The 18,951-nt window shown below is 36.8% G+C and overlaps 1 protein-coding gene across 1 annotated transcript in view; it reads right to left on the bottom strand.

Annotated features, from left to right (window-relative positions):
- The window catches only part of SYNE1 (spectrin repeat containing nuclear envelope protein 1), a 198,065-nt gene that overhangs the window by 85,807 nt on the left and 93,307 nt on the right, over window positions 1–18,951 (bottom strand). Inside the window, exons 65-82 of the mRNA XM_072410249.1 lie at window positions 18,528–18,683; window positions 18,077–18,247; window positions 17,244–17,570; window positions 16,176–16,328; window positions 14,540–14,707; window positions 14,180–14,356; window positions 13,573–13,719; window positions 13,281–13,406; window positions 12,667–12,843; window positions 10,958–11,223; window positions 8,218–10,378; window positions 6,682–7,019; window positions 5,572–5,716; window positions 4,064–4,282; window positions 3,557–3,822; window positions 2,746–2,911; window positions 1,350–1,505; window positions 930–1,082 (exon numbers count right to left, since the gene is read on the bottom strand). Of these exons, the coding sequence (XP_072266350.1) occupies window positions 930–1,082; window positions 1,350–1,505; window positions 2,746–2,911; window positions 3,557–3,822; window positions 4,064–4,282; window positions 5,572–5,716; window positions 6,682–7,019; window positions 8,218–10,378; window positions 10,958–11,223; window positions 12,667–12,843; window positions 13,281–13,406; window positions 13,573–13,719; window positions 14,180–14,356; window positions 14,540–14,707; window positions 16,176–16,328; window positions 17,244–17,570; window positions 18,077–18,247; window positions 18,528–18,683 (5,472 nt within the window). The remainder of the gene's footprint in view (window positions 1–929; window positions 1,083–1,349; window positions 1,506–2,745; window positions 2,912–3,556; window positions 3,823–4,063; window positions 4,283–5,571; window positions 5,717–6,681; window positions 7,020–8,217; window positions 10,379–10,957; window positions 11,224–12,666; window positions 12,844–13,280; window positions 13,407–13,572; window positions 13,720–14,179; window positions 14,357–14,539; window positions 14,708–16,175; window positions 16,329–17,243; window positions 17,571–18,076; window positions 18,248–18,527; window positions 18,684–18,951) is intronic.

The following is an 18,951-nucleotide window of genomic DNA, read 5'->3' on the forward strand; positions in this document are numbered from 1 at the left end:
TCTGTGAATATAAGGAATTATAATCAAGCATAATAATTAAGTTCTTATTAATGCTTTATGCAATAATACCACATTTGAGATGCTGTACAGAGGAAATAGCTTATATTATGAATTATCCACTCACGCTTTTATTGTAATATGCATTCACACCTCTGCATTTTACATGAATTGTAGTTGCAGTGCCATGCATTTTATAGCATACAGGAAGGACCTTTGGAATCCAAGGAAGTATATCAAATATAATTGTAATTTCTAGATCCAGCTATTTAAATGGGTCCTATTTATCGTGCTGCTGTGACCCCATTTCAGAGCTGACCAGAAGCCTTTCCATACCTAGGAAGGATGTGCATAGATACATACTGATCACATACGAATATTGAGCATTACAGCTGTAATGACACCATAAGAATATTGGGATTTATTTTAATAAAGCTATGATAATATTTTTACAGTGAAAATTCCTATACAGTTAAACCTCTTTTGTTGTTAAAATTTAAAATGGATGTAAACCATGACGTTGCTCCGGAAAAGGAAGGGGGTTGGTCTACAGTGCTAAAATGCCTTTTGTTCCGAGGTGATAACACTGCTTATCCATTGATACAGTACATTAAATAAGCACTGTCACCTTTAAACACAAAGTTTGTTACTTAAAAGATCAACTGTTGACAAGGAAAAATTAAAACAAAACTAGTATGACCATAACATACAAGGGACTGGTAATTTGCACTAAATACACACACCCACACATATATATATTTTCTTCACTGTGTTTCAGCTGCTGCACCTTTTCTCCATCAGTAGACAAGATATATGAAATTTCACTGTTGACCACAGTAGGAAGGAATGAAAGCACATGTATAAGTCATCATGTTTGCATGCAAGCCAAATGAACCTATCTTAAGTTTACATTCAGGCTGGACCTTACATACCTTGTGATCTTTTCTAGCCTGGGACACATCATTTGCTTTCCCGTTCAGTTTTTCCAATATTATATTCAACTCTTGTTCAACTTCTGCAGCTTGCTGACTTAGTTCCTGGTAGAGTACTTGATTCTGTTGTGCTTCCTTCTGCTTCATTTGAATCTGAAGGACAATAAAGTACATCATACCATAACATTAATTTTATGTGACTATTATAAATGACACATTTTTTTTTACATACAAAGGAGAAAGATAAGAACTTCTGATCAATATTTTATTTCTTTCTGTGACTACATGTCCCAGTAACACACAAGAGACCACTGGAATTTGAACTATAGGTGGGTATTCACACCAAATAAAATATAAAAACCCATCAGTAGGGAAAAAAGGTTATTTTACTCTAATAAAACCATAACATAATAAACGTACCTCCTCATTCACATTGGCTAAAGCTAATGCCACTTCAGCAAGCAGTAAAGACAGTTCAGATGGTAGAATGGCATACATCTCCAAATATTTGTTCTGTTGCTCTTCAGACAATTTCTCCACTTTGTGACGATAAGAATTCAATTCTTCCTGCAAACTCTGAAAAAGATGATGTAATCTATCATGCTGTGACCATTTCATTCACTAAATATAATGTGTGTTTAGCACAGTGTTAAAATAGGACGGTCTGGGGCATACGTGGATGTAGACTTGCTATTCAAACAGGTTGTTTATATTTTTCTTCTTCCTAGAATTGTCAATGTCAATGTGATTGTCGAAAGCATATAAATAAACTTAATAATGTTGTTATTTTACATCTAAAAAATATTGGTACAAAACATAAGTTGAATAGACTACCTGAAACATTCAGAAAAAAGCAAAATAGAAAGACTAAACATGAAGAAAGCCAAACACCCACATAAAGGCATAAAAATCTCAAGCCTGTGGAATTTTCAGATGCGGGTACACTGCTTGGAAATCTATAACAAAAGCTCAGCTAGCTTATCTGTTTTTTGGAAAAAATAAAAGATACAAAGACTACATTTATCCAGCATCTTCTTCCCTCAAAAGCTTTAAGTGTAATTTAGAACCATAGTGGAACTGAACTCATAGAGTAAAGATTTGCCAAATTAAACAAAAATGTTAGTTGTGTCTAAACAGTAGCCTAAAATGTACCTCTTCTCAAAAATAGCAGTGCACTTTCTGTTATGTGAGTTTGCATATGTATTAAAGGTGTATTAAAGGTGATATCTAAGCTACTGCTGCCTATAACTACTAACCTCAACAGATTTGGAGTAATTTTTGGTAATGGCACATTACTGCGCAATATTCTCCAAAGACTTGCCAAAGTCTTTAACATGAGGTACCAAAACCAAGCCTAAACCAAGGTGGCCACCTCCATATAGGAATAGAATGGAGGAAAAGACATGCTAAATCAGTAATTGGAAGATGATCATATACATAAAACTGACTAAGTATGGCAGTACTTCCTCTAACAGTGAGTAACACTTGGGTCCCCCATGGATCACCAGCTGTAAATAACTAAAAAGTACCCCTTTCATGTGTACATGGGGTTTCTGGAGGACCTTTTAATAATACCCTGACCTCTTCCATACTTTGCAACTCTTTCACTTCCAGTACAAGTAATCTGAGCAAAACAATTAGACAACGGTAATCAGAATATGTGTTAACAAACAAATACAATACTAGCTAGTTTGTGTCTAAAGAAAAAAAAATCACTTTAGGAAGGTAGTATTTAGTCATTCTTTTCTTTTAGGTTTGAAAATGAGATGTTTCTGTATGAGACAAAAGGGTCTGATTTGGTCATGTAAAGTAGTACCTGCCAATCTTCTATCTGCATATCTGTTTCTGATGCAGTATTGAGCAGGTTGTCCTGGGTATCCTTGATCCAAGCTTTAACTGCATTCAGCTCTTTCTCCACATCTTCTCGTTCCTTCAATTCTTGTTCCACAAGTTTTTTGCTCTTCTTCACTTTCTGTTGCATACTTCAAGAAATCAAAATAAAACAAGTACTAATGGACGTGCAATTTTTCATAATGTTTCAATTGCTGGTTCCTATTCAGGGGAAGGACCCAAAAGTGACTTCAGAAAAAGAAATGGAAGTGGCAGAAGCTGAACAGAGTAAATTGAAAGCCTGGGAAATTTAAACGTTAATTTAACACACCTTAAAAAAAAACTCACAATGCACAGAAATGTTCCAGTTTCCAAGACAACAATTTAAGCCAATGCTAGCAAACTGAAAATAGTAATCATTTGGGAGAAGCTGTGTGTTCCAGCTGCAAGTCTGAGGAGGATAGTAGCTGCAAATCTAAAGAGGATTGTGGGAGCCTGCAGATTTACAACTTAAAAGTGCTTTTTACCATAAACCATACTTTGATCTTGGAGGTCTAGCTTTAGAATGAGCACAATTAATATCCATCTCTGGTTGTACTGTATTTATGACACACACACACATACATAATGTTTAACATTGTAAAATGGGGCTCATTTAGAGGAAACTGTGGTAAAAGGGGTTGTTGAATGAAGCACTCAATCTTTAAAAAATGTCCTACTGTACCAGTCATTACTGATTTGATTTAACCATAAACTACTTTGCAGTAAAGCCACATTTCCCATTAAAGTTTTCTTACTTTGAACATCTGTCAAGCATGGCTTTGACTTCTTGAATGACTGGCAGGTCTTCACAGGCAGCTGGTTCAGTTGCAGCATCTCGCAGGACACCATTCAGTGCATGCTGTCTAAGGCGACTGACTGCAGAGAACTCTTGCTCCAACTCACGGCAGAAGGTTTCATGGTTTTCCAGGAGTTCAATCAATTCAGTTTTTGTGGCCTTTTCTATGTAGCTTTCTGGCAGGTTTTCCTGAAGTTGATCAATTGCCAAGGAGGATTTCTGTATCTGAAAATGGAAATCATACTGCTTAAACATCTTGTTTCTTTACACCTCTTTTTGAAAACACAAAAAAATCCTTCTTATCCTTAGAAGCATGAGTACATATCTTCGGTGCAGAAAATTCAACTTGTTGATGAACAGCACACTTACAACTATATGAAATACGATTATCAAAATATTGAAACAGATCTAAAGTAATAAATTGAATACCAAATTAAAAATACTTTCAGGTAAAAGGAGCTGGTACCTTGTTACTGAGCTCCTTCCACTCCTGTACAGCTTCTCCCAGTATTCTCTCCTGCTCACGTGCTGTACTTCGAAGCCTGGTCCATCTCTGCCAAACTGTTGTCATTGATTTGCTGATGGTTGCTTTGCTGGCGTTATCACCTAGTTTTTCCATTGCTGATGCCTTATCCTCAAGAGTGGTGATTTTCTCATGGAAAGAATTCACCAGTGTTACCAAAGTCTACAAAATAAATAAAAGTTGGAGGTAAGTCTTGGTGGCCTCACATAGAAAAAACACATTTATAATTCAGACATTCTTTTTAGAAGAGATGTAACATTTGCAAAAGGTTCTCAAAAATCACTTTTAAACAGACATCCTATATTTAAGTGGTGTCAGATACCTCTAACTCAGACATACCAAATGGGTTGTAGCAGACACCTCTGACTTTCCTAAAGAGGAATGAAGATCTCCTAGACTAGATTTTATTTTTTGTCAAGCTGTTATTATTCACAGAGACATACATACCTAGTGTGTAGACATTCCTGATGTATTTCCCTTATGCATTATTTTGAATTTTTTGGCCAATACTACTGCATAGGGGCCCAAATGATACCTGCAGCTGAGGCAAACATGGCAAAACTACTAGTGCTTCCTATTTCCTATGTCCTTTTCCAGAGCAATCAGAACCCATTTAGGTAATTTGGAAAAGTGGGGATAGTGAGGTGGCAACATTAGGGCTTGGTCAAGCATGGGAACTTGTATTGAACAAATCATATATTTGTATGAAAATTAGTTTAACAGAAGATTCTATACTTTGTATAAGCCTTGTTATAATGTTTTCTAACCATATTTTTAATTACCGTGAACATTGCATAAATCAGTACCCTTTACCTGCCTACAGTAGTTATTGGTCTGGATATTAACTGATATAGGGAGCCTGATTTAATAAAGCTCTCCAAGGCTGGAGAGGATACACTTTTATCAGTGAAGCTGGGTGATCCAACAACCCCCTGGAATGGAACTGGTCAGGGGTTTAAAACATTTGCTAGCAAATAGCAAATTACTTTGAAGAAATCCATTCCAGGTTTGCTGGATCACCAAGCTTCACTTATGAAAGTGTATTGTTTCCAGCCCTGGGGAGCTTTAATAAATCAGGCCCAGGGTATAGAGTACAACAGGCCTACAAAGCACTTTGTTAATCTGAAGAATTTTTTTACCTGTTTATCTAAGTTGCCACTATAATATAACGCCAATTTTTACTAATTATATTTATCAAATGGCAAATGTAGGGGTTAATACTATCAAGTCAATTTTCTGAACATTTAGCACTTAAAAATTTGATGACACTTAAAAAAGTGATAGCATAGATGAATACTCTTTATTAATGCCATGAAGTATGACTGTATACCTCTAAAGGAAGGTAATGACTTTCATTGCACATTAAGTCTTGTTGATGGTAGTGGTTCTTATTTTGTTTAAATAACCGTAAGCTTCAGGAACAAGAAACCAGTAGCATTCATTTCACTTACCTTGTGAGCCAGAAATTTCTCCTCGGCTTTGTGACACGAGGCATCTTTTGTTACAGAAAACTTAAACAATTTTTTCTCAGCCTCGTTCAGACTCATAATAACCTGGTGTCTTTCTTCTTGGTACAAATTCCACTGGACAGTGCATCTATGATCAACAACATTATATAACATGTGAATTGTATAGCAATATCATAAAGACAAATTAAATGTTTGACATTTACATTTAAACTTTTAAATACATTTTAAAATTAATCAGGTTTAACTTGCTCTTTGTATGCATGACCCTTGTCATGTCATTATTGGTCGTACTCTTTCAAGGATCAGTTTACTGATCACCAAAGAACACAATTTCCACTAAAGGGCCATCCACCAGCTAAAGCCCAATAAACACCTTACAAAATGGTCACTATTTTATTTGTTTGTTTTTTGGGGGCTTTAAAATTACTTGTTTTCATTAAGTACTGTTTGTTTTGAGGGTTTAACAGATCCCTTACTTCTACCATAGTCTATGGGCCTGAGTTATTAAACCTCTCCAATGCTGTAGAAGATACACTTTCATTAGTGAAGCTGGGTTATTAAGCAAACCTGGAATGGATTTCTTAAAAGTCTTTTGCTATTTGTTAGCAAATGTTTTCAACACTGGACCAGATCAGTTCCTGGTTTGCTAGATCACCCAGTTTCACTGATTAAAAGTATATCCTCTCTAGCCGTGGAGAGCTTTAAAAAAACAAGCCCTATGTGTAGGTTCTCCATGTTCATATTGGGAAATTATCTACAGGGCCCATGATACAAGATTTCTTATTATTGCAAGGGTCCACAATTATGTCTACTAAGTTTCACATCTTCCTACGTTCAGAATAAAATGGCACCTCTAATAACACTCTAACCTAAAAAGCATTCTGTTGAATGACTACAAGGAACACATTAACAGGTAGTGTGCCAAAAAACACCAAATTGCAATCTGCAAACCTGATCTGTAGGCATATATGGAAAAGTCATATAGTGCAGTGGCATTAACAGCGGTGCCCATCCTACCCCATTCACAGATAATGAAAGATATCCCAGATCCCCAAAACATTCAATGACATACTAGAGGAAGACTTATAATACCTTCTCAGCAAATCTAACTGAACTTGGCCTTGCTCCTTGGTTTCCTTTCCTTTCTTTTTCAGGGAAGCTACAACTTGTTTCAAATGATCTTGTTCAGTTTTGTGACCACAAACTTCAAGCTCAGACACCAGACTCCGCAGTTCATCTAAAAGCCCATTAAACTTTTTTTCTGTGCTAAAGAACTCTGTAAAGACTTTAAGACTTTCTTCAGCCTCCTCAATATCCACACCATTTTCATTCTGCTGGAGAAGTTTCTGTGCCTCTTGAAGCCAGTCAGAAGCAGACTGCACTGCTTGGTGGTACCGGTGACTTGCAATGTACATTTTGTCAAGATTTATCTAAAAACAAAATAGAAATAATACTATATAATTACTGCTCTAATAATATATATTAAATATTATTAACACATATAAAAAATCAGTTTATCAGTTTACTATCTACAAATTGTTATGCTCCAAAAAATATAGTACTAGAACTAACACAATTATTTTACCACGGTTGCCACTCACACACAAACTTTGACCTTTAAACAGACCTTTGTGAGCACTCTTTTCTGATAAAATAGACAAAATGCCCCTACATATTTAAACCTAAAGTTAAAATACCTGTACTGTTGTACAGGCTCCTTCCTGTATTAAAAATTGCTTACTTTGATTTCACTACATGCTGTTTTACAGAAATATGATAGAAAGGTAGAACCTGCATATATTTGTACCTAGTTGTTAAACAATTAAAGTTAAAGGCATGACCCACTAGACAGGCAGCGAGCGTTGAGTTATAAAATTGCACACCAAACAACAAGGGCAGACGTTTTTAACACCTTCCCAAATTACCAAGAAATTGAAGGAATACTAATAGTGCACAGAAAAAAATGTGTTTACTGTAATGTTGTATATATAATTGTGTTGGCAAAGAAAAGTAGGGTTTTTTAGCTACACACAGGGGTACCATGCCTGCTGTATGTAACATATCTCTCTCTCTCCTGGAGAAAGCAAACAGGTGAATACAGAGATGTCAAACAAAGGAAGGTAAGTAGAAAAAAGTGTAGGTGATGACAGCAAGAATGCTAAAAATACCTCTCGCAAATTATTACGATCTATCATAGTTCAAAATTTAAAATGTGTGGTGTATTCATTTAGTGTCAGCCATAGCAGCACCATCTAACTGGCAGTACCCAGGGTGGTCCATCTCCCCTAATGTGCAAATGAAGTGGTTAAGTACTTTTACCATGATTTAGGGTTGGGGTTGCTTAACCAGTGCCTAAGACTTTAAGAGCAAGGAAAGACATATTGAGGGCTATATCTCAATCAAAATATTTTTTGATAGATTATGGAATGTTTAAAAGCCCTTTCTGTGTTTTTTTTTTTTTTGGCATCTGAGTCCCACTGGGGAGATTACTTTATTCTTCCCACTTTAAAACTTAAAAAAGTATTGGCTCTAGATACACATTATGACAACAATTTTATATTATTTTTTATTGGGTTGATTTTAAATGTTGATTTAAAAGCAACTGAAGAATAAAAAATAAGCACACACCTGCTTTCCAGTGATTCCTTCATTGATTTCCTTTTCAAGTTCAGCCAACTCAGCCATACTGTTTTCTAGATCAGCTGGAACAAACTCCTTTGCCTTCAGATACTTCTGTTTTTCCCAAAGACATAAAGCATTTATTATTCTTAAACTTGACATTGTTTCCTCCTGTTGAATTTGTAACTTTCTGATCTCTTCCTGGATGTTTTCAAGTTTTCCATCCAATAGTACAGGTTCATTCAGCTCCACTTTCGTTTGTCTCAGGCACTCTAGAATGCGACAAATCTCTGTAAAAAAGTCAATACTCTGCATGAATCTATTTTCACATTCTGCCATTTTCTCCTTCACTACTGAGTTCCACAACTTTAAATTTTCACACCATTGTTGTATTTGCATATTAGCCGATTCACACGCTGAAGGTTCAAGAACTGAGGACATTTCTTCTAACTGTTCTGTAATGCGTCTAAGGAGTGTTCCGGCATCCTGCAGGTTGGCTGCTAATGTACGGTAACTTTTCAGCTTATCCTCTGCTGGAAGTGTCTCCACATTAACTTGCTCTAGCTCTTTACTTAATGCTTCCAACTTTATATTCAGCTTTGAACAAAGATCCTCATAACTCCTATAGGCATCTGTAGTGTCTGCCAATTGGCTAACTTTCTGCTCTATCATTCTTCTTAACTTATGATACTGACTTACAACTTGCAGCATTTCTTCAGGAAGCCAAGGTTGACCAGTGCTACGGAAAATTTCTTTCTTTTGATTAAGTTCATTAACTGCTGTGCCAAGAGTCACAACTTCATTTAAAAGAGAAGAATAGTCTTGTTGAAGTGCCAATGCTTCATCAGCTAAAAGATTAGGAGGAACTTTGTTCATGAGTAGAAAGTGGTCTTCCAATTCTTTTAAAGCCTTGCTTGTCAAATCAATTAGAGAAACATATTCTTTACGCATAAAAATTGCTTCCTGGACTTTACCAAGTTTTTCTCTGGCTAATTTAACAACATAATTGCATTGCTGCGGCAAAGTATTCAGTTTCTCATCTAGGTAAGAATAATCAACCTCATTTAATGATGCGAGAATCTCTTGGCCCTTTTGTTGCAAAGAAAGTAAAAGATTTTCATACTCTGGAGCCTGTTCAAGTAGTTGTTGGTATTTGGACAGCTGTGAGTAAAGCTCTGAATCATCGTTCATTAAATTAATTTCAGGAAATGTCAGAACATCTGCCTGCTTAATCCAATGACAAGACTTATCTAAATCCTCTTTAAAATGCTTTCTTGAAACCAGGCTCTTTTCAAGTTCAATAAGCCTCTGACCACATTTTTGCAACACACTGTCATAGACAATTTGAAGCTCTTGCAATTTTCCTAAAACTTCAGTTTTTTCTTGTTCAGTAGCCTCTTTCATTAGTTCCCTGCCTTGGTTCCAAAGGCTGTTAATATCAACCTGATAAGCCTTCAAGCCAGCCTGGGCATTTTTGCAAGTTCTGATTTGTTTGCCTACATCATCAGGATGGAGACATATATATTCTTGAAATATAACTTTCTTCCCATGCTGCTGAATTTGTCTCAATGCTTGATAAGCTGCCATTAAAAACTGTGCTCTTTCTGACAAGGCCTTGTTCAAATGTCTCTTACGTTGACTGACCAAGTCATTGAGACAATCTACATGTTTCTGAGATTCTATTAGGGCCCTTTGAAGCTGTTGCCTTTCATTTAGTCCTAAATTGCCCATGATTTTATCAACATCTTTAATTAGGTTTTTCAGCAGCAGTTGTTTGGTCTCTACTTCACTGCATATTGTCAGATGGTCCATTAACAAGTTCTGAGCAAGTTCAGGTGGCGGACTTTGTTTTAAGGCCTCTGAGATGCTAGGCTGCTGATCTTCAGCCCACTCCGTCAAATCTTGCAGGTGGGAATGGACTATGCGTAGCTGCTCCAAAGTTGTAGCACAGGTCTGGATTTTATTTTTTACCAGATCTTCCAGTTGGGTCCAGCGCTGCTCAAAGTGATTAGTTTGCTCTTTTACTAATTCTTTGTCATCTGCATCCAGATGTTCAGTTACTTTTTGTTTTTGTTCTTTGAGGTCCTCAAGTGCAAACCTTCTCTCTTGAAGAATAAAGGCCAATGATTTTAGAGCTTCAAGGTGTGCAGCAGTACTCTCGGTATCAGACCTGTTAAAAAATACATTTTTATGTAAAATAAATTTATATTCAATATAATAATCAATTTTATTTTGCTGTTGCTGTCCTTATATAAAGAGCCTGGTGGCTGGTAAAATAAACTTTTTTTTGAGGGAAGCTATTGCTTCTTCTCTTTCTACAAACACTAATTTCCTGGCTGGAATACCTGCTTCCATGTCATAAGCTTTGGTGGCTCATACATCACTACAGGAAGTATGAACCAACACATGTAACTATGTGCAGCAGGGAAATCAGGTATTTAACCCATATGAAAGGTTAAAACAGTAAAAACAGTAAAACAGGTGCTTTTCAGGGAACAAGCCAGACACCAGACACTTCCAGAAAGGCAAGTATATTTCATCTATATTTAGCATGTATGCCTCTGGATAAAGGTGACTCTGTGTTGCCAGGGCCATATTAGGGACTCCTAATTAACAAGTGTAATGAAAGGTAAAACAAGTAATAAAATATGATTCGTTTTGAAGAACAACAACCTCATGGTTACTTACTCCAGATAGTTCTGGTAAGATTAGATATGGAGCTCTAGAAACATGGGTATTTATGAATTACCTGGCTAAGTTATCCCATTCAGTGGTGAGTTTTTCCAGGAAAACATCAACTATGCTGAGACGATCATGGTAATCACGTGTTTTCTGCAGGTCTTCTTCTCTTTGCTGAAGTAGATTGTTAACTTGAAAGCAAAAGTCCAGCCAACGGTTATTTAAATGCCCAATGTCTGTGTGTTCCAGTGACTCCTGCCCATTGGTCAACTGGTTCACTTTCTCTGTAAAACTGGTAATCTTATCTTGCTGGGATTGAAGCTTCTGACTAAATTCCTAGCACAAAGAAAAAATAAAATCCAAGGGGTGAGCAGGATAGACATTAAGAATAGTTCTTCATACACCAAAACACATTTTCAAAAAATCTATCTGGGAAGTAGATATTTTGTCAATTACAGTGATAAATGTAGGAATTACCCATATTAATAGTAATAAAAATTGAAGCTGCAATATTTTACTTCTGAATAACAAGCCAAAGTGTTGAAAAAAATTTTGTTTAAGTTTTTTCCATTATTTAGTCAGCCACACACTACAGCTCATGATGGAAATGTTCTGGGAGCACAGTTGATTCTGACAACCCAGGGAGCAGTAGACAGGGCTAGGTGTTCCCAGCTGCTAAATGACAATTTACAGGCTTATGAATTTGCCAAGATAATGCTGATGTCCACTATTCCTGCAACATCTTCTCATCTTAATGTATGCAGACACAGCCTACATAAGAGATAACACTATTAAATAGCAGTGCAGAAGGGTTGTCAAAAGATCAAAGGAAGCTGATAGAAGTGGACATGATGGAAGAATTAACAAGTTATTGTGAGACTATGCAGAGTGAGTATTGCGTATAGTGCATATGAACCTACAATGAAGTTGCAGCACCTCTTTTTTAAATAGAAGGCTATAGTTCTATTTTAATTTCCCCTGGAATAATTGGTGCAGTGTTTTTATATAGATATAGTTATATTTGTAGCCTTGGGGCCATGTCAGTGTGGGGGTTCTGTCACTGGAAACAATTTAGGAGTGATGGGATTATCAAGAGAGCAGTGATAATATTCACCTGCACCTACAGCATATCTCTCTTTCAGGCTAAACCAAAAACAGTATGTGATATTTGTCCAATGTTCCCTGGCCAGTGAGTAGGATTCTGCAGCATTGTATAGGAATGCAAATTCTAATGGCAGGAATGCCAGTGTAACATGTCCCTCAATGTGCTGAGCCACAAACAAAGTACCAAACGTATCCAAAGTGGGAGACTACCAAAGGGGATCTGCAATCCTCCAACTTCCAAGGCTGCAAAGTTACTTTTAACTCTAAGTCAATATCTTTACAATATCATATTTTAATGAATCTTCCCAGTGGGTACATGATATTAAAAAGGTTTTTCCTTTTCCTTGTTCTATCAAATGCAAGAATAACATTGACTATAAATACAAAATATTCACTACGTTTTGTTTACCCAAAATCACCAACTTTTTCCTTGAAGTGATGGGGAAAACTGAATGGTTGTTGTTGGCTACATCTCCACTTCGGTGCTCTTTTGTTAGGTTTTATGCATTCGTCTGCTAATTTTCCTAATGTGTGTGCAGTATAGAAAATACCATCCCTAATTCTCTATTATTTGAATTGAGGCTTCATCTGCTATTCACAAAGCACATATACCAGACAAAAACCACAGACTGAAAAGGCCGAAGTGTAACAATACCAGAGAATGGCTCCCAGTACCTTAAGCTGTGATACCATGTTTTCTGCCAGTTTAATCTCCAGCTCTGCTCGTCTTCTCTTCATGTTCTGAATCTGCTGACCCGCCTCTTGGAAATATGCTTGAAGCTCCATCTTCAAATGTTTAACTTCTTCCCAGCCGTTTGCAAGATCTTGAGACACCATCATTCTCTGCTCAATCTGGACAAGGAAACAAGGCCAAACAAGTCAGTGTCTGTCACTTTGGTTTCTAATTTGTAGTTTTTTTTCATGAACTATCTTTTACAGTTATACTATCCACACACTATGCAAAATATCTGACAAAGATGCTGGATTTGAATAAAACACCTAATAAAAAATTGACTATAAATTGCACAATATTCTGCTTCTCCTTAGAAGGATGAAATCCTGATGGTCTCGTTAACCTTTTAGGAAAGTATTTCCTTTTAGCCAGAAGCTCTGAATCTTAGCAGCATAAAGCAATAACCAGTAGTTACTAAGATATTCCTGGCGAATGAAGAAAATAAAGTATTCATCCAAAAGTCATGTGATTCACATGATGCTGTCTGTTTACACGCATTTAGACAGTAGCTAGTTCTCATTATGCACACATCTGTTATAGGCAGTGCAGCTCTTACTGTTTGCTTTGTTTGCTGAACGTTGATTGCCACATTCTTCACGGCACCATCAGACAAGTCACAAGCAGTACATAAGAGATCCAAGTACGTGTTTGCTTGCTCCTGCAGAGTCCTGAAATGCTTCGCCTGGATAGATACACATAATATAAAATGCCATGACAAAAAAGAACTATTGCTGTATGCACAATACACCTGTTTAACTTAGTGAACTGAATGTAAGTATTTATAGTAAGTAATTTAGCAACAAACATGAAATCTGAATACTGCACAAGCTGACTTATTGTTAACTTACCTGCTTTGTTGCTTCTGCCAGACTGAGAGGCGCTTTGGTGCCAGGTTCTATGTCCTTCTGCACGGAGGCAAGCCAGGCCTGGCACTGCAGCAGTGTGTCTTGGTGGCTGACATGCTTCTGGAGTTCATTCTCCAAACTTAAATAAACCTATGGTAAAACATGATAATTTAGGTGTGCAGTCATAAGTTTCTTCAAAAGGAAAATATAAATCTAAAATGTACATTATCATAAAACAAATATACACGGCTAACAAATGACATGTGTAAATAAAAATATGCTGTTAGCTTCTGTGAATGAGGAATTTAGAGACACCAGTAAGAATAGATTCTTGCATATATATTATTAAGTGATTAGAACCTTGTTTATCTAGGGCATTTAAATATTAGGAGAGTTTAATAAAGTTGGACTTTTTTCAGAGTTTCTAACATTATATAAACAGAACATTTAAACACAACATGATCTGCTAATAATAGACTTCAATATAACACATTTAAACCAAACTTTCCAAAAGCTAAGGCCCCCATGCCATCACAGCAAAGTGGAGGCAGTTTGTAGGTATTAAGTCTTTCTCAACTACTTATGTAGGCTCTGTTTTTACAATACTTACTCGCTGGACAGTGCTACAAATGGCAGAGTAGCTATCCCTCGTTCCTTGCAAATGGGCTTGGATATTTTGCTTGAACTTTCCTTGCAGATGCTCAGCGCAATGAAGAACCAGAGTCTCTCCCTTTAGCTTAAGACTGTTCAGTCGTTCTTCAAAACCAGCAATATCCTCCATCATTGCCTGTTGGAGTAATTGTTACATTATTAGGTTTCTTTAACTAATCTATTTGGAAAGATAATGACAGTTTTACAATATGCACATTTTAGGCAAGAAAATGAACTGTAACTGTAACCATGTTGATATAAATGCAAATATCATATCAACGCTATAAAAAAACATAAATTATTACATATAATACCATACCTTGTGGTTTGCCAGCTGTTGAGTAATGGTCTCTAAGTTGCTGCCTTCCATAAGATCCGGAGTTACAAGTCTGTTAGACATATGAAGAAGCCATTTCTCCACATCCTGCAGCTCAGAATTGTAGGCTTCATGCTCCTTTACTTTGTCTTCCAAATCGGATACACTTGTCTATAACAAAAAAAACAATAAACAAAAATGTTTATCATGTTCTAAAAATGTGAAAGGAATATGTACTGTACTACTTTTTTCAGTCCCAGCACAAGTCCTCTAAACCCTTTAAAGCAGACCTAAACTAAAGTTGAGTAAAAGGTAGACAACTATTTCATATAAGGTAAAAATTACCTTCATTTTTTTTTGGAGGGGGGGGGGGGGGATAAAAATTCTATTTAAAAAAAAAAAGTGAAGCCCCTCTCCTTCTGTTTTTATCAACGCAGCAAAAAAGACAGAATGGGAGCGTAGAGCTTCCTGGGATACTTATGTCATGCAGGCATGCGCAGAAGGAGTTTTTTCTTCAATGGGGATTGCAGCAATGGGGAATGCATGCCCAGTGAGATTGGCGCTCTTTTTTCCCCATCTACACACCTGATCTCGCGCCTGCGCAGTGCGAGATTGGGTGATGTAGGCAAAAGGTGTAAGAAGGACGATAGCAGCGGAGAATTCAAAGATAATGCTTTACGTCTGCTTTAAGGTTGAAGATTAATCCTATATTTTTTCTTTTCTAGTTCCTTCCCCCTATTCCATTCCCTCGCCTCCCACCCTATCAACATACAAAAGAAAATTGTATTTATTAGTATTCCTTTTACATTACATGCACTATTTTAGATCCAGTAACATCTTTACTGGATCTTTGTGCTTCTCTAGATAATGCAGGCATATCATGGCTGGTTGAAGGGACCATCAGGATGATCTACATAGATGGATGAAAATATCAGCACATCCATCCTCAGTACTCCTCAAAAACCCTTTCAAGTTCAGAATTATGCAAATATCAAAATATATTGATGGGCAGATGGTCTTCCAGTCTAGAAGTGTGGGAACTCCAAGTAGATTTCTTTTACATGCAGATTGCCTAGGTAATGCCCATATTAAATATCATCTCTCCATGATTGAAATTGAACACAAATCCAAAATAATGAATTAGGACAAGTACACGGGACAACAAGCACTGTACACATGCAAGATTCTTGTCTGATATCAGCCCTGAGCCGATTATCGTACGAGAACCATTGAACGTGTGTGCGAAGCCTTAGGCGGGCCTGGGGCAGCAAGCCTGGGGAAGAAAGAAGTAGATGATGCTGAATGTTCTCCAGCCTAGAAATAAGGTGGATTTTATCTAAAATGCTGGGGTTTCTAATGAACACTGTGCACGTTTCTCAGCATACAATGAAACAACTTCAGTATGGGAAATAAGTCTGTTTAACTATACAAGACTGAAGGTGAGACTGGAGTTCAGCTTTAAATCCCAGGACTTTAAGGACTGGTGTCATGACTAATTGATTAATAACTACATTGTATACATTGCCCACTTATTCCACTTCAATGACCTGGAAGGAACTCAGCTAGCAATATAAAATGTTGGATGTCTGAAAATATATTTTTTTCTTTATAAACATGTTTTCTGAAAAGTTTCTCTCACCTTTGCCATGTGGCACAGTCCTTGATAGTCTTTTTGTAGTTTCTGTATCTTCTCTCGTACTGTAGCATCATAAGTCATGCTAAACAAAGCTTCGCCTTTTTCAATAACTAGCTTGATAGAAGGCTCATGAGACAGAACTGTCTGCTGGATGGACTGCACACACAGAAACAATTACAATATTTACATTTTGTATGCAGATATAGCCCAATAAAATTTACAGGCAGTTTTGTAAAAGGCAGTGGATTCAAAGTATCCTGATGAATAATGATCAAGTACCATAACTCTCAGACCTAGCATTACAATATATATTATCAATTTAGCAGGTTAGCTAATGTAACAGTGTCTACAGGTATGTGTGTGTGACCAGCATTAAAGTTTTTCTAGCCTGGAGGTTAATTTATTAGGTGGCATGGGGGCCTAGCAATATCGTTTTACAACATACTGGTAATAAACTGGATAGCCCCCCCCAAAGAATTAGCTTTTGACTACGTAAAGGACAATAGAGTATATGAATATCCTCCTAAAGCTTCTTTTTGACTGTCTTGGACCTCTATTAATAATACATATGAAGACACATGTTAGATTAAGAAATTGCACCTATCTGATCACGAATGATGTCAAGTATGATTTACTGTGGTCTGCCAAGACAGTTTGGAAAGCTAAAGACTAAAGCTGCGTACACACGTGCAATTTTTGTCGTTGGAAAGGATCTTTCATGATCCTTTCCAACGACAAAGGACTACACAATGCATGAACGGTGCTGTACATACAGCACCGTTCTGCTCTATGGAGAGGGGAGGGAGAGAACAACGGAGAGGCACCCTGCTGCGCGCTCTCCCCCTTCCCTTGCATTAGGATCGCTCGTTGTTCATCGTTCGTGGATCCGCCAGGACGGATCCACAGACGATGAACGACGCCGACTGTACACACGTCAGATTCTCGCCCGATATCTGGCCGATGCCGATTATCGGGTGAGAAAAATCTGACATGTGTACGCAGCTTAAGTATAACAAGAATTCTGTCTGAACATCACATTTCTCTTGAAATTACACAGAACGTGTAAGTTACCTTGTATTTAGCTAGCTGTGCCTTTTTCTCATACAGTTCAGTTTTGGGCTCCACATCAGTTTGCAGAATTGACTGATAATTTGATAGCCACTGGGCTTGTACTTTATGTTTGTCTGAGAACTCCTTAGCCAAATGGAACCCTTTCTCCAAGGCTGTGTGCTCCTTCCTAATTGAACTTGTAAGATCTTCCAGGTTTTCCACATGGCTGTGTAAGTCTTTTTCTAGTTGCTCTGCCTCACTTCCTGCTAAGTAGTTTAGAACTCTTTCTCCTTTTTCACGGGCTGATTTTAGCAATCGATGACCCACATCCATATCACTTCTGAAAACCTGTAGATACGGAAAATATTTAGTAGTATATAAACACAGAAGGAAACCATTAATAGATCTGTATATGGTTTCTATAGTCTTTAGTAAAAACTGGATTGGTATTCCTCATTCAAAGTCATCAAGACACAGACTCTCAAATTGAACATTTACTACATCAATAAAATGTGTTGTCAATGCTTAATACATAACATAAACTAAAGCTAGTGTAAGTAGATCACGTAAATCCCCAATTTTACTGACATCTTTCCATAGAGTAACTTGCAAGAGTCTTATCCATCAGAGCTGGTATGTAGATTATCAGAGTATCAGAAAATAAAGAAACCCACTTTATCATCAAGCATTACGCTCCCATAGTTCACACAAAGTCACAGCTGCAATAACATGGAATTTTACCCCCGCTGCTTCTTTTGAAAAGCATGGCTAGGTGCTTACCACCACTGTACCATGGTCCCTTCTCTATTTACTGTACTACAAACAGTCATATGGTATATTTTTGGTCCAATTACCTCAAGTTTCTTAATTTTCCTCTCCAGACCCATCTTATCCATGACTCCCAGGTCCGATGTAACATTTTTAAAGCTGTTTTGTGCCTCTTCAAACCAGTCCGTATAAAATTTAAGGGCACTGTCTGATTCATCTATGTTTCTGATTTCTTCTTCAAGGAACTGAGTTTGTTCCTAAAATCAATGAGGCAAGAAAGAAAAATGATGATATTTGGTTAGCAATGTGAGAGGCACCTACCTTTTCATTAGCATAGCCCATCCCATTATATAGAAAATGTGGTAAAATGGATGTCTACCCAAATATCTAGATCATTTCTTGATGTCTATGGCTTAGTTACCTGCACCTTATGTTAGATGGATAAAACACATGAATGGCAGAAACAGTACTTTGAAAAAAATATATACCAAATAAATAAGTAAATAAAATAAAACGTTGTTAAATTAAATCAATTACCAAGATGTAAAGTCTAACAGCTTGATAACGAGATGCTAGCAGGGTGGCCACACTGTTCATTTTGCTGCTACTTCGGCCTTCCTCCAACACCTGCTGAGCAAGAGACCCGACCTCTTCAACCTCCTCCTTGTAGACTAAAACCTCTTCATGCCATTTCTACAAGATGGAGAATAGATTGAGAATTAAAAAATATAATGATTAGTTGAGAAATTATTAGCAAAAGAAGAATTCTACAAGACTAAATATTTACATATATGAACAAAGAATTAGGTTTAAAAAAAATGTATATGTTTTATTCATTTTTAGAAAAGAAAGTAATATAATCTTGACTACTATTAGGAAATTTCACACGGATCTCAGGTTATGACTGCATATTTGTAAAAATAATCACTTTGTAAATATAGTAACTGGGCAAAAAATATTC

This window comes from Pyxicephalus adspersus, chromosome 4, assembly GCF_032062135.1.
Source record: "Pyxicephalus adspersus chromosome 4, UCB_Pads_2.0, whole genome shotgun sequence".
Taxonomy (NCBI): domain Eukaryota; kingdom Metazoa; phylum Chordata; class Amphibia; order Anura; family Pyxicephalidae; genus Pyxicephalus; species Pyxicephalus adspersus.